Source organism: Dasypus novemcinctus, chromosome 18, assembly GCF_030445035.2.
Source record: "Dasypus novemcinctus isolate mDasNov1 chromosome 18, mDasNov1.1.hap2, whole genome shotgun sequence".
Taxonomy (NCBI): domain Eukaryota; kingdom Metazoa; phylum Chordata; class Mammalia; order Cingulata; family Dasypodidae; genus Dasypus; species Dasypus novemcinctus.
The window spans coordinates 38,297,998-38,314,020 of record NC_080690.1 but is presented as its reverse complement, the minus strand read 5'-3'; the positions used below and the strand labels follow the sequence as shown (position 1 = coordinate 38,314,020).

Sequence of the window (16,023 nt, the reverse complement as noted above, 5' to 3'; positions counted from 1 at the left end):
CTAACCAAGGACATGTATCAAGAGCAAAACCATTTTAGTTCACATCATCCTCCCCAAAGCCTTTCTAAATTCTAGAAGGCAAAATGTAAAAGTTAATTAAATGTTAAAATGAGATAAATGTAATAGTTCATGTACCCCTTTTCGATCAAGGTGCTAATGAGCGGCTTTGGCTTTGGGATGTTGGAACATTTTATAATACACTGTGGTCCACTGTATACTCTATGTATAATATATACCCATGCCTTTTATTTTAGTACTTGGAGCTTAATTTTATTTTAAATAATCATGAGGTTTATTTATTTATACCATGTGGAATGCTTGGTCAAAAATGCAACATCACCAATTACAACAAAGTAACCACTGGAGAGTTTATGAGCATGCTGTCCAAAACTGCCTGATAAATGTACCTCCCAGCTTGAAAAGGAATCTCAGTCCCTGACAAAAAAAGAAAGAATAAGAGGCTCCTTAAAATTTGCCTAAATACCTGAACACACGTATAGAGAGATCAGTGCATCTTTTGGAAATAATTATTAAGATTCAGCAGTTTAACTCGTACTTCTCATGTCATCCTTTTGGGTAAACCTGTAATGGAACCGCATTAAGTCTATGAGTTGCTCAAGACGTTTTATCTAATCAACTCTAAGGGGAGTTGCCTTTGTGTTTTCAATGCTCGGGGACTACTTTCAACACTGTAGCAATTTCTAGACTGACTGCCCTTACCTTGGAAACTAGGCTCGCCCTGTATGCAGCCAGGGCCTTCAGGTATTCCTTTTTGGCAGCTTCCGTTTTCCTTTTATATACCTATGAAAAGACCACAATTAACACCACCTTTAGCATATAAATTCTCAGTCATAAAATAACTGCCAAGTGCAAATGAGGTCACACTATAACTCATCTAAAGGCTCAGCTGCTCGGCTTTGATTTTTAAATGTTAACATACATGCACACAATAGTAAAACAGAACAAAACCTTGGAACCCTCATGAGAGCACAGTATTGGTGTTTACTATTGCAAATGTGTAAAGATTTTCACATTATAGCCTTGACTCCTTGAGACGGCCTCATACTAATGCAGACAATAAGGTAACAAGAAATACAAAATTTGCTGAAAATACGTGAAATTCTAGAAAGTCACTAGTTTATGTCTTCTTTCCCTCACACACACTGCTAAACTGTACCAAGATGGGATGAAAAAGCAAAAGGTAGAACACATGAAGACTGAAAAGGCTAGAGGCCTTGGTTTTCTTTTTGGAAAAAAAAGAAAAAGGCAGAAATAGCAAAAGATGTGACATTTCCACCGTGAGTCCAGTGAATTACATAACTAAAACCCAGCATTTTCAACATGATTTGGGCTTTCCTTTTCTTAACAGTGTGATCTGATCTGATGGCTGGGTGTTAGACCAAAGTACACACATCTTTCTCTCCAGTTAAAAAGTTAGCTGCAGCAGTTTGCCAATCCTAGAATTAATTACATTTCTGGGACAGAAGATCATTCTAAGCTTACTGCGGACAAACAGTAAAATTCTATAGTTGCATCATCCCAATGAAACCAGGTAGTAGGAATGAAGACATGATTTGTAAGGAAAAATCAAGGGTTTCCTGCTTCTCAATCCTGAAACAATTATTCTATTAGCAAGGGAGAATCAGCCCCCAAGGAACCCATTCTGCTCTCCATTTGTGTGCAGGAGTTGCAGGGGGGAGGAGAAGAGACTAAACCCTGAAGGAAGGATCATGCACTAGCATGGCTAATCTCTGAATATCTCTCAGACTGCTTTAAAATGAACTTGGAATAAAATTTCAACTGTCCAGTGACAACAAAGAGACATGCAGAGGAGGCTTCAAAGTTTGGAAACCCACCAGGACAGCACAAAAGTTCAGAAAGCTGATCAATGAAAAGGCAAGCCGGATGAACCTAAGTCCTTGGTAGTGCTCCTTGTGAACAAAGGGGGGAAAAAATCCACATTATTTAAAATGAAAAGATCATCATCAAAAGTTTACGCTTGCAGGACATTGCTTGGATATCTTCCAACCCTGCTCTGAATGGGTTCTGAACATTCACCCTTAAGCTGATGGAGAAATCTATACAGATGAGGAGTGGCCAGAGGGTTGTTTGTATTTGTGTTTATTTGTTTGCTCTTTTAATTCCATAGCTTGGAAAGACTTTCTAAGGAAGAAGTCATATTAAGACAAAGTATTCATGCAGAAAAGGTATAAGGAATACTCGGGTTCATTTTCACTTTAGTGCCATCATGGAACTTGCCTTACCTGCTTCTGTTCTTCTCCAAGGCTGTCCCACATAGAGGCGACAATTTTTGAGACCTCACCAAAGGTTGCATTGGGGTTTTGACCTTTAATTGCAGCCTGTGTGTCTCTGAAAAACAGGGCATATGCTGACACTGGCTTCTGGGGCTCATTGGGATCTTTCTTTTTCTTTTTCTTTGGAGTCTTGGGCTTCTTGCCAGAATCTGGAGCAGCTCTCTTCTCTCCAATGGCCTGCAAATCAGGAAGAAAATTCACTGCCTAGAATGTACTTGCACAGAATGCAGCAAGACTTACTTAGGTCCACAATTGTTCTTTGAAGGTTTTGTTAAACATCATCCACAGATGAATCACCACCTAAAGGGGGGGGAGGGGCAAACCTGCTCAGGGTTAACTGGACAGCAGAGATTAGCATTTAGAGCATTGATTAATGAGACCCAGAAGCATCTTCAATACATTCACAACATATGCTCTAAATAGCAATTATGAGTAATGAAAAATGGGATGTTCTGTACCAGGCGATGCTATACATATATACATATATAATATGCTATAAATGTAGAAATTAACAAAATATTTTACATCATCACAGGTTTTCAAAGTAAAAGCTAAATAATATTCAGGATGTTGATCACATTCAGATCACTTGAACGAGGCCCCTGCCATGGTTACATGCCATATGTATGACTGGTCTGAGCTGACTTTTTGAGACTCGTTTTTAATTTTACCGGAACGTTACTTTGCTAATGGATCTCCTGAAACACAGGTGGAAATAAGCTAGATCCCTAGATTCACACAGTAAGGAAAAGTTCATCTTTATTTTCTAAAATTATAGTAATATCTTTTTATGCAGTAACTTCTTAGAGAATATGGTAACGAAGTGTAAAAATGTCAAAACTACTTTAAGTAAAGAGATAAGGGAAATTGATACCCTTTATAAAATTAAAACTCAATGAAAAGCAACAGTTGATACTTAAAATCACCAAGACTTAAAGTTCCTAGTATATATGCTAAGTAACCCTGACTCATGAGCGTACTCTCAAAGATTCAGAGATACTTTAAGAGATCAAAACCATTGAAATATATGGGTATAGCTTCCCAAATTTATAGTCCACTGCATTCCAAATTCACTTGCTACTATCATCTAATTTCACTGATCATATACTATGCTTTTCTCAGAAGAAATGATTTATCCATCTTGTTTGATTACAGTATGACTATATTGAAATAATTCTGCAGTTAACATCATCAAAGATCTCAACGTGTTTGACAAAATCTATTTTAAAAGCCAGCCTTGGGCAAGATCCAGTGAGACTTATTCAAGTTACTAACAGATTGGCTTTTAATGGCCTTGAGTCTTGAATCCTCATTCAAATTTTCCAAGAGTATCATTACTTTTTGAATGAGGATTCATTTGGAACGTAATCCAATTACTGAAATTCTTAAGGAAGAAACTGGTACGTAACTTTTCCTTTAGAGTCCTGAACCCTCAACGTGTTAAGAAACCGCTACCTACTTCCAGGTGGGCCTACTGTTTGCACTACTTGAATGATTAATAACATCCATACTTTATTCAAGGGGTTGATGCCTCCCACACAGTGTAAGCCCTAACTCACCTCTCCTCAAAAAGTGCCATATTTCATAACTCACACAATTAATTCAATAATTCTGTAGACCCCATAGTCCTTTTTTCCTAAATTCTCAGAATAAGAGAGACTGATTTAATACCAGTTAGTGAATCTGATCTTGCGAGGGGCTCAGTTGCCCTTCTGTTAGAGCTGGGCTGTGGGCGTAAATAGGAGGCAAGTTTTCCTTCCAAGAAAAAATACTGCTTCATAACAAGAAAAATAATCCTATATATACATACTTATTTATATATTATATAGTGACATATTTATATATTATATATTAGTCTGCTTATATATACAGAAATATGTATTTCTAATTTGATCAAACAACTATATTGTTTTCCTCAAAGAAGCAAATTTGTTGGTGCCAGTAACATCCTGACCAATAGCAAGAGGAAAGTAATGTCCAGTGCAGATTTTTTTCAAATGGGAGTATGAATCCAATTTTACTCTCCACAAAACAACATTGAAACATTGACAACCTTTGGTATCTCTTTTTTGGACAACCATGACTTGCCCTAATCATCACTACCTTTTAAAATAGATCAGCCCTGAAGAATTCCACAGTTTAAATAAAAGCTCAGAAATACTTCTAACAAAAATTTGGGGTAGTTGACTTAAAAGTTGTTGGAGACAGTGGAGAAATTTCTTCCCTCAAAAGAGAAATAATCAAGGATGATTTTCATCTTCCTTTCTCAGCTAAGTTGCTATGGAACTTAGGCACCCCTGAAAAACATGTTCTTAAAGTTAATCCATTCCTGTGTGTAAACCAATTATAAGGAGGATTTTTGGATGAGGATACTTCAGTTAAGGTGTGCCTCACCTCAATCAGGATAGGTCTTAATCCTATTACTGGAGTCCTTTATAAGTGGAATGAAATTCAGACACAGAGAGAGAAGGCTGCAGTGGGAGCAGCCAGAAGCTGAAATCAACAAAATCCAGAAGGGAAGGCAGAGACTAGGAGAGACTGCCACATGCCTTGCCGTGTGATAAGCTAAAAGCCAAGGATCACCACCACACAATGCCCTGGTCTCCAGGGAGAAAGTTACCACCTTCATGATGCCTTGATTTGGACTTTGTTTTAGCCTCAAAACTGTAAGAGAATAAATGCCCACTATTTTTCAGTCAACCCATTTCACACCATTTGCTTGAGCAGCCTAGGAAACTAAAATAAGTTGCTTAAAAGATAACAAATAGGATTCCCAGACCCTCACCAAAAATGGAGAAAGTTAGGAGCAAATAAAGGTTGCCCTTTGACATGGCAATTTCAGTTTGGTACAGAGGTAAGTATGAAGACAAGTGGAAAGGAGAGTGAAATGAAAGGAATCCATTTGAATGTGTAAGGACCTTTCATAACTTAGATGCTCTTACTTGTCTTCCTCACATCCCTCAAGTTTCTTTAGTCATTTCTCACCTCACTACCCCAGGTGTGAGTGCAGACTGTTAATTCATTTACCAACCCTGAGCCCATTGGGGTGCTAATTTGATACCACAGATCAAACCCTCCTTTTTGAAATCACTTCGGTTTCTACAAAATTACTCTAACCTCCCTCCTCTCTTCCTCATCTTCTTCAGTCTTCCTTACTCTCCCCTCATCCATTTGCTGCTTAAAAATAAAGGAGGCTCAGAGTTCTGGCCTTGACTTGCTCCTGACCCATCTGTATAAATATTGGGTACGTCTGTATCTTCATGTCTCTATGCTGGTGCTTCACAAATATATAGTTCCAGCTTCAATGAACTGAATTGTATTCTCAAATATCAAACTGTACACCCCTCAAATTCAAGCCATCCCATGCCAAACTCTCATCTTCCCCATGGGGGGGAAAAACCCATACATTCCTCTCTTTCTGCATTTATCTCCTCAGTTACTGATATCCACACCTCACAAATTAAAATTCAAACTGGCTCTTACTTCCTCAACTTTTAGCAGGTCACCAATCTTAATGATTCTCTCTCTGAAAGGTCTCTCTAATCTGTTTCCTCATGTCCATTCCTTCATTTGCTGAATGAAATTGTTCAAAATGAAAAGGTCTTCTAATTCCTTTTCTTTCCTTTGGTCTCTCTTTACAAGGCATCCTATATATGGCCAATGCTCTCTTTCTAAAGCATAAATTTGCTGATGTCATTCCTCTATGCAATAATCAGTGCTGAACTATCAACAGAAGAAACACCACCACAGTTGAACCATTTCCTTCTTCCAATCCTATTCTTTTCCTCTCCCCACATCAAGCTGTTCATCAAACCCATACATTTGACACATACGTCTGGTGTTCTTCGCTGTCTCCTCTACAGGACAATGGCCTCTCTCTTTTGCCACAGAAAATTTTATGCATCTTCTTAGACCTAATTCAAATATCATCTTCTCAGTAAAGTCTTCCTCAAATCAGTCTCCCAGGTAGAATCGATTACAATCTCAGCATACCAGATACATCAATTATACCACTAATCACATCTGGAGCTAGTTTTAAACATTGCTATCTAACCCAATGGGGAATTCTAAGGGCAGTAATTCACTTATAAATCTTTTTATTACCAGAACCAAGGAAGATCAAGCACAAAGTAGGTGTACAACATATTATTAATGAAGGTGCAATAAGAAATTTCTCTTTCATTAAAGTTATTTATTCTAGGGATTCAGAAAGTTTAAGTACTACCTGCCACTAAATTTTTATTTCAAATCATGTATATTTGAAGAAGATACATTTTGCATGGCAAAAGTCAAGATGTAAAACTATTAGAACTTGCTAAGTGATAAATAAGGTGCAAGGCTGTCAAATATGTCAACAGTTCAGCTTACTAACTGAATGAAACTTAACCACATGGGCATTAAATTAGAGTCAGAGCAGTTCAGAATTTCAGAGAAATCTAGTGCAAGCCGGAAAATTAAGTTTGAAAGAGTTGGACTTGCCCAATGCCTTGTAACTAGTAGGAGAAGCCAGGTCTTCCAGTTTCCAGTTCAATATATTTTCCACTGGGAAAAAAAAAAGTATAAATGGGAAAAGAAAACTAAACCGTCATAAATTCAAATGCTGTTCCAAATCCACGAAGAAAAAGAAGGCAATACCATGAATGAAATTCAAAGACATGAGCATGGGGTGATCCCAAATTCTCTGGTAGATTACCTACTCAAGCAGTGAACAGCAGAGTGTAGTCAACTTACTCTGTTGGATTCATCAGCATCCTCTTCATTGATGGAGCTGGAAGGGGAAGGAGTTGCTGATTTGCTTGCTGGAGGTGAAGGAGATGTGTGGGGCATACTGGTGCCCCCCAAACTTAACCCCAACTGGGCACTGAGCTGAGACTGGTTGATGGTGGTGAGCTGGGCAGGAGGCATGATCCCAGAGCGAGCAGCGTCTGTCATGTGGACGATGGTTCTCATGATCAAAGAGGGATCTTGACGGTACTGGGAAACTTGTGTGTGGCTCTGATCCTACAAAGGCAACAGCGAGAGGGAAATGATGGTAACTTTTCCCAAATATCAATGGACTTATCACATTAGCGGCTCCTAAAATAAGTCTGACCTGTTGCAATTTTGGTCCATGGGACTTATAGTAGGGTGATGGTCTCTATTAAACAGAAGGACTCACTGCAAAAATGTTGAAGGGTCAGAGGCATAAAATCCAGATACCAGCCCAGTCCATTTCATGATAGAATTGTCACTGGACCTTTTAGAAACAGGCTATGAGCAAAGGAAAGGTAAACTTCCAACCTTTCCTTTTTGAGGAAATTGGTGGCAGGAAAGTGTGGAAACAGAGGACCAACCCTTTCAGGCCCACCTGTTGGTTTGCCTTCCTTCTCATATACATAATTCTGGTGCCATTCTCTTTATCTAGCTTTGTGAGAGAAGAATCCATTCTTTGTTTTATCCTTCCAGGAATGCATATAAAGTGCAGGGAGGATGGGCTAGAGAAGCAGAGAGCTTTGGTTTCCCAGGGCAAGCATCTGTTTGCTTTAGGGCATCCTTTCTGCAAAATTCTCTGTGGTTAACCAGAGGGTCATTCCAATTCTGAATTATAGTGTCAATGGCATCTGGAAGTCATTCAACATCTTTTGGATGGATATTGCTTTTTTCATCTTAAACCTGATTTGTTTTCTTTTGTTCAACACAACATGCTTTAATGTCCTAATGGATTTTTAAAAATACATATAAAGAGGAGGTAGAAATATTCAGAATTAGCTTTCTCTGAATGTAATGCAGTTAGTTCCAAAGTAATTTTCTCTGTTTTGGATAGTCATATAAAAGGCTTAAGAGTTATTACTTCTTTTTTCTTCTCTTTTCTTTTTTTTTTTTACTTCTTAAGAAGCAAAAAATGGAGGTAAGTTTTTGAAATGACTTGCATTAAGACTAGTCATTTAGAACAAGTCTGTGATTTTATTGAAACCAAATTCTCTTGACTCACAGTGACCCAGAATCTAATTTTATACACAAGACTATAAATTTGTAACTGTTCCTCTTTCATGCTTTTTTGATAGGTTTATTTTATTTTATGCTCTTTAAGAAAACAGAATGAACTGTAAATATTTGGTTTCTTAATATTAAATATATAAATACCACTAAATAAGAAGCTGCATCTATCAACACGCAACCAGTTAAATTATGGTCTACCCATACTACAAAGTACTATGAAGCTTTCAAAAATATTTAATTACATTTATCTGTATTGACCTAGAGGATTTTGCAACCTTGGCTCTATTGATATTTTAGACCAGGTAATTCTTTGTTGGGGTGGGGAGGGGCTGTCCTCTGCACTGTAGGGTGTTTAGCAACAACTCTGGTCTCTACCCACTAGATGCCAGTAGCAATCCCCCACCCCTAGTCATGACAATTCAAAATGTCTGGGGGGGGGGGTAAGGGGCACTAAATTATTCCTAGTTGAGAGCTACTGACCTGGAGTGATATCCCGTAAAGTTATAAAACAAGCTGAAAAATAACTGTAGGGAAGCAGATGTGGCTCAAGCAAGTGAGCTCCCATCTACCACATGGGAGGTCCCGGGTTTGGTTCCCGGTGCCTCCTGGAGAAGATGAGCAAATCAGTAAGCTGGCATGACAGGCCAGTGCGGTGAGCTGATGCAATAAGATGACACAACAAGGAGACACAAAGAGAAAAGGCAATAAATGACACAACAAAGCAGGGAGCTGAGGTGGCTCAAGCAATTGAGCGCCTCTCTCCCACATTGGAGGTCCCAGGTTTAGCTCCCAGTGCCTCCCTAAAGAATAGATAAGCAGACATAATGAGTACAAAACAAAGGGGGGTGGGGGTGGGGTATAAATAAATAAAACTTAAAGAAAAAAAAAGAAAAAGAATTATAGAGTACAGCCCCTTTATATTTAGGGAAAAAAAGGTATATCCAAACTTTTAACTATGGTTACATTAAAAAGGTAAGATTGGAGAGTCTTAACTTCCCCCATTTACATCTGTCTGTGTGTTATGTGGATATGCCTGTGATTAAAACACAAAACAAAACAAACAAAAACTAAAACACCTTAGTCAGGGAGAACTAAAAAAAACATACATGAGCGATTTTTTAAAAAAAGTCTGTAGCTAATTGCTTGAGTTTCTTTCCTATTTCCTAATACTTTCTGAATTATTAATTTGCTGTGGAATCACTGGAAGAATGTGTCACACATAACAGAACAATCTCACTCTTCCATGTCTCTCTGACAACATTCATTTCCGTTGTTCCTAAAATACTACATTCTATTGGCAGGCGTCCTTCTGCAGACTTCTATCGCAAAAGTGGTTTTATGCTATCAGTTTGACCTGGTTTTTTTTTTGGACTGGCATCCTACCACAACATTTACACATTTCTCCTCAAAAATATGACCTTCTAAGTCTACTCTTTAATATTCAAACATTGCTTGCCTACATTGAACCCATTCCTCAACCATTAGCCATTGGGCTATTTATCTGACTCTTAAGTTTACCTGCCATAAAACATCTTTCAGAAAGCTTTTTACAAGCCCTTTCAGACTTATGTAAACCCAGATGTTATAAAACGTGTTTACAGGCAACTTCCAGAGTGCATTTAAATTAAGTATTTTAATTGTGACTATACAGTAATGAATCAGTTACCTAGCATGGCCATGGAATATGATCATGGAAGCTGATTTACGCAGCTTTCTCATTAACAGAGGAGTTACTTTGCTCTCTTTGCTCCAATGCCCATGAAAATCAGCATGTACAGATGCTTGATTAACTCACCCATCACCTTCAGCATTTCAAATGGATCTGAGAGTCAAACAGAAGGCCAAGAAACAGCTCTTCTTCCCTCCCTCTTAATAACTTTCTGAAGTTGATACTATTATTACATCCATGCTTACAGATAACAGTGAGTCCGCAGGCCACCCAGACAGCTGGTGAGTCCTCAATGGAAAAATTAGGTTCTAGGCTGTCCTGGTGCTCAACAGCAGAAGCAGATATCAGGAGAGAGTGAGAAAGAGATGAATGGGCCTGGTGTCTCCATCACCATCATCTCTTTTTAACAAAACCAATGGCACTTTCATTTGTTTTGTAAAATGTTTTATGAATTTCACTTAAAAAATAGGGTTCTTTGCCAGTGGCGGCAGTGTGAAGAATTTTGGTGGTGGCGGCCTCGCCTTGCCAAAACTTTAGAGTCTTTCAGTCTTCAGATCCACAGGTCACTATGCTCAGGATTTCGAGAATATTTTCAAGTAAACTCTGAACCCCATAATCTATGCATCGAAAAGTGCTAATTTTACCCTGCACCATAGCAGTTATCTGAAAATAAGTTCCTATGCATAGGATTATTGTATAAGAAGATTAATGCTCAAAGTACCTCTTTAGAGATTCAAATTCCTTTAGGGACACCAATTATTAACAACTGCCTTAGGGAACCTAAGGATCCTTAACAGCTCCGATCATTTCCATTAAAAAAAGTAACCTTGAAAATATGCTTCCTTTGACCTTAGGGTTCCCACTTAGAGAGAGAAAGATGTCAGCTGAGTTTAAAATTATTTATTGAGTACTACTGTGTGCCAGGCCAGAGAAGCCACATGTACCAATGGTCCCATCTTAGAAAATTAGAAAATTGCCATGTGGTTCTTTTAAACATTAGCCTCACTGAACAAAACTGAGAAAGGACTAAGGATTTAAAATGACAATGTATAGGCAAGAATCCTTCATACATATTCCTCCAAAGAGCTCAAAATATTTCTCAGTAGTAATGGCACAATAGGGAAGTATAAAACCATGTATACAGACTTAAGGTATTTAATGTGATTCCGTAAATCATCATCTATCACTTACTAAATTTGAGTCTTCAAAGATTTACCAACAATCACTGAAAAGGCAAAGAAACTAGCAGTTCACTTGTATCATTTCCTAAGTTGCTCTGCTTTTGGGTAGAGCACCGGGGCAAAACTCATTCTCTCTTCTTACAAGCCTTACCTTATACTCTAACTGATATTTACAAGAGTTTCTCAAGCTCGGCAGTACCAACATTTTGGCTCAATGATTCTGTATTGTGGGGCCTGTCCTGGGCATTGAAGGATGCTTAGAAGCATCCCTGATCTCTACTCACTAGATGCCAGCAGCATTTCCAATCACGACACCAGAAATGTCTTAAGACATTGCCAGTTTAAGAACCACATTATTCATAGACAAATGTAATGGAACCTATCTTCTTTGGGGTGGGGAGTGTCCAAAGCCTATGGTCTTCCTTTAAAAGTAGGAAACAAGTATAGAAGATTCAAATTGTGGTGAATACTATGAAGAAAATAGAGTTACACACACACACAAAAGTCATTTGGAGGAGGGCTTCATTCACTTACGTCCTAGTAAAAGGCTCTCGGAGAAGATGACTTGAGCCAGCTATGAAATAAACAGGGAAAGCTTGTTCCAGGCAGAGGGAACAGCATGTGTGAAGGCTCTGAGCTTAGAGATAGCTCAGCATGCTGGCGAAATGGACAGGAGGCCCACAGAGCTGGGAGCAAGCAGCCGGGCAGGCAAGGTGAAGAAAGCAGGGGATCCTTCCTTAAGAAGGAGCCACTGTGCTGAAGGGTAAAGGAGAGCAGGAGGTGATTAAGCCAGAAAAGAGAGAAGAGCATGCCAGGCAGAGAAGAACATGTGCAAAGGCCAGGGGCATGAGAAAGCAGGGCAGGGAGGAGGAAGTGATTATCACTGAAAGAACTGCAAGGGGAAAAGCTTCCTCGCTGTGTAAAATCATTGATATGTCCTGTAACCATGGTCCCATATTACCTTATGTAAGGATATGAGCGGGCTATTTCATTGGGGGTCCAGAGTGAGAGGGGTACAGTTCGCTAGTATTCACTTAGCTAAACAACTTTATATATTCAAACCTCTTCCACTCATTCTTTCTGGCCCAGAGAAAGTCACTTCCTGAAGGATGTCTTTTCAGAGTCTACTATTCCTCTTTCCTTCCCACGCCAAGGCCTGGCTGGCATTTATCTTGGTCCTGGCACACTTAGTGTAAACTTACACATCCTCTTGTACTGTTTTCTGTTTCTTTTGCAAATGTAAGATATAAGCCTTCAAATGGATTTTGGACTTTAAATATTAGACATTACCATTTTGTTTTATCTATATTTTACTCATTATAATGGTTTCTGTTTCCATCAAGGTTGATTTTATAAAAAAGAGTTTTTAAAATTCAAATATGCAAATTGTTTAATGCGTCATCTATCTACATTTACGATTAAATATACTTTCATAACTCTTCAATGTTAGGTTCTCATAATGGAGGATAACATCCAATTAAGACGCAAATAACCCAAATATATTAGAGTGTGACTAAATACATTTTCACTGTGCCAATTTTTTAATCAATATTTCTTGAAAATGGAGTAATTAAACAATTAAAAGTAATGAAAATTACTTAGTATTAATAAAGAGAGTAACTGCAAATATGAAATTTGGGCCAATAATTTTACATTCAATTATTTAGTAATGTCATACAGCGCAATTAAAACTTTATTTCCAAATAAACAGCAATCAATAGTTATGCGTAACTAGTATATTCTTAATGCCAACAGACCCTGAACCAAATACAGTTACATAATTACAAATGCATAATTACAGACCTCCATACCACAAATTTTATATTCACCTAAATATTGACACTGAATTAGATCATTTTTACTTAATAACTACTCTCAGGGTATAATCAAACATGGCTAAACGTGGACGTTTCTTGAGAAACAGTCTTCCCTAAAGTTTAATTAATAGTTTCTTAACAAAATAAAATTTGCAAGAGTTTATCATCAAACACTTAACGGTATTTTATTCATGTACCCTGTAACTCCTTTGTTTTACCAAAGTCATCTACCTGCTTATTTTACTCAGTCTTAAATTAACATTTTAAAGTGGAATTCCAATTTTGTAGCTATTTACGGTTTAGTAACACTCTTTCCCCCAGTTTTTGGTTTAGTAGTCAAAGAACACTTAATAACCAATTCATTCCTTCAAGTACTCAAAAATAAAATATTTATTGAAAGCCTAGTATATGCCAGCCCAGCCACTGTTACAATCATGGGGATGGCAGCAGCAAATGAGACAAGCCAAACTCTTGCCTTGGTAGAGCTCATGTTCTAACAGGGAGTGGACAAGCCATAAACAATCAAAGGAGACCATTTCACATGGTGACAGGTGCTGGGAACAAAAGGAAATGCAGTTATGGTAGAAACAGTAAATGTGGCCCCTTTGAAAAATGCTGGAGTTCTCATGTCAGTTTTATTCAGGAATCTGAGTGATGTAAAATGGTGTCTCCCCGTCTCTGAACCATTGTAATGTGCTGGCAATACTCAGTTATAGAAGATACATGCTAAAAACAAGATGCAGAGCTTTCTAATAACGTTTTCCTTTAAATGTTACCATTCAAATGAGTAATCATGTTTGCACACTTTACAACAGCTAATTGAGTTTCAAGAAGTTGGGAACACACTCCCACTTTAATAGATAACCCTAAAGTTAACCCAACCTTAAAGATAACACCTGTATGTTCAGGGTCAGTAAGTACTTACTGGCCAAGAATAAGGAATATTTATCTTAACTCTGAATGGGATAAGGCTCTGTGCTCTACGAAGAAAGCCACCTCGTAAAACTATCTGAGGTCTTGGGAATTGGAGATAGCTCAAGAGGTTGACTGCCTGCATCCCATGTACAAGGTCCTGGGTTTGATCCTTAGTACCTCCTAAAAACACAAAAACAAAATAAACAAGCAAACCAAAAAACCAACTCTCATTGGGAAGTGGATGCAGTTCTGCAGTTGAGTGCCTGCTTCCCATATATGAGGTCCTGGATTCAATCCCCAGCACCGTCTAAAAAAAAGAAAAAAGTGTATGGGGCCTTTTTTGAGAGACAACTGTCAGGTTGGTATAAAAAAGTTGACTTCTGACCAAAGCATCTTTGAAGCAATAATAAGATCCTGTGAATGTCTGTGCTATACGGGGGACACACTGATGTCGAACCTACTAGGTGCTCACTAAGTATTTACTGAAGGTTAATATGGTTTCAGTTCTATAATCAAATTGAACAAACTGGGCCTATTCCATTCAAAATGAGTTTTGGCTGATATAAATCACACCTTTTCTATCGTTAGTTTAGCAATAAAAATGCTTTTTGACATGACTTGGCCAAACATCAGCATTACTGAAATAACCATTCAATTTTTCTGAAAAAACTGCTGGTTCCCTGATGGCTAAATGGTAATCAGTCTGTAGAATTTAGCTCTGCAGCCTCTATTGACAGTGGCAATGAACATGATCATAACAATAATAAGGGCTTGTTCTAATAGAACGTTCCACGCATTAAACACATTAATGACCCATGAAATAACTGTTTTATCTGTAACACATTAAGCAACATTGCTAAAACAATGTATTAATTGAAAGTTTGCTATGTCTTTTAATGTAAGATTTTTTAAGGTATAAAAATGGCATGAAAGTAATTTTGCAAAAACAAAAATAATTCAACTTTAAAATTAGAGCCTTATCTAATAGCTACATGAGCAAGAAAAACTCCTCAAATAAGTCTGGTAATTTTAGATGTATTATTTTGATAAATTCCCATTTTTTTCTGATAAAAAATGATAATAATCTGGATTATGACTTAAGAGTCTGACGAGTATTTTAGAAGCTAACAATTTTCTTTTCTGCATGTATGTCTTCTAAAGGACTTTGCTCTTTTTGCACATTTCCTTAGCAGGTACAGATACTCCCATACTCCTATACGCCCATCTTTTTCAATTTTCTAATACTACGTTCAATATTACTAGAGCACCAATATAGAATTTTCTATAAACATGTGCTAACACAATTAAATCCAAAGCAATATTAAACAGAAAATGTCAGTCCTCTAACCATTAAATATAGTGTATGAAGAAAAAGTACATGAATTATCAGTATGTTTTATAAATTCTCTTTTGGGGGGCATACAAAATATCAGACTAGAGACAATTATTTTACTGTCTGTTTCTTAGATATCAAAGAGAATTTTGAAATTCATCAAAGCTAACCTTCTGTTATGTACAACAGGCTAAGCTGAAAAGAATGTTAACAAGTTCAATTTTCATTCAATCAGCACTACTGCTCTCTGAAATGTTTCATTGCAGGAAAGAAATAAAAATAATCTATATGGTAATTATGAGGATGAATCCCCCAGTAACTTTCAGCTACATGAAAGGTCAGTTCTATTCAAGATATTTTATCAGTCCCCTGCACATACTCCTGTCCTGTCATTTTAAATCTGAACAGCATTTTATTTTCCCATTTACAGCTACCTGCAGAATTAAGTACTTAAGCCAAATAAGAAAAAAAAAAAAAAAAAAAAGAAATGTTGAATGCTGGCAAAGGCTATAATAGCATGGAGATAAATCGTTCAGCTGCTCTCTCTCAAGCCTCTAGGGCTGCAGATTTTTCTTCTCCTGGTGCACTGTGGGTATTCAAAACTTGTTCAACATGATTTCATTTCATTTCAGGCACTGCCTGAGAAAACTAAATTACAGAATCAATCATACAGAAGGTCAGAGTGAGACTTCATTACAAGTATTGCATGCTTGCATGAATATCTTTCATTTATGACTGACCCAATATGTCACAATAGCTGTCTAGTAAAAATAATCCACTTTCTGAAATTGATGTACTACTGATGTCAATGCTA

The 16,023-nt window shown here is 37.5% G+C and overlaps 1 protein-coding gene across 8 annotated transcripts in view; it reads right to left on the bottom strand.

Moving 5' to 3' along the window:
* TOX3 (TOX high mobility group box family member 3) overlaps positions 1 to 16,023 on the bottom strand; it is a 106,328-nt gene that overhangs the window by 7,858 nt on the left and 82,447 nt on the right. For all 8 annotated transcript variants that reach the window (XM_071209171.1, XM_012530598.4, XM_012530599.4 and 5 more), the window contains exons 4-6: positions 7,047 to 7,316; positions 2,265 to 2,492; positions 721 to 801 (exon numbers count right to left, since the gene is read on the bottom strand). In XM_071209171.1, the coding sequence (XP_071065272.1) occupies positions 721 to 801; positions 2,265 to 2,492; positions 7,047 to 7,316 (579 nt within the window). The remainder of the gene's footprint in view (positions 1 to 720; positions 802 to 2,264; positions 2,493 to 7,046; positions 7,317 to 16,023) is intronic.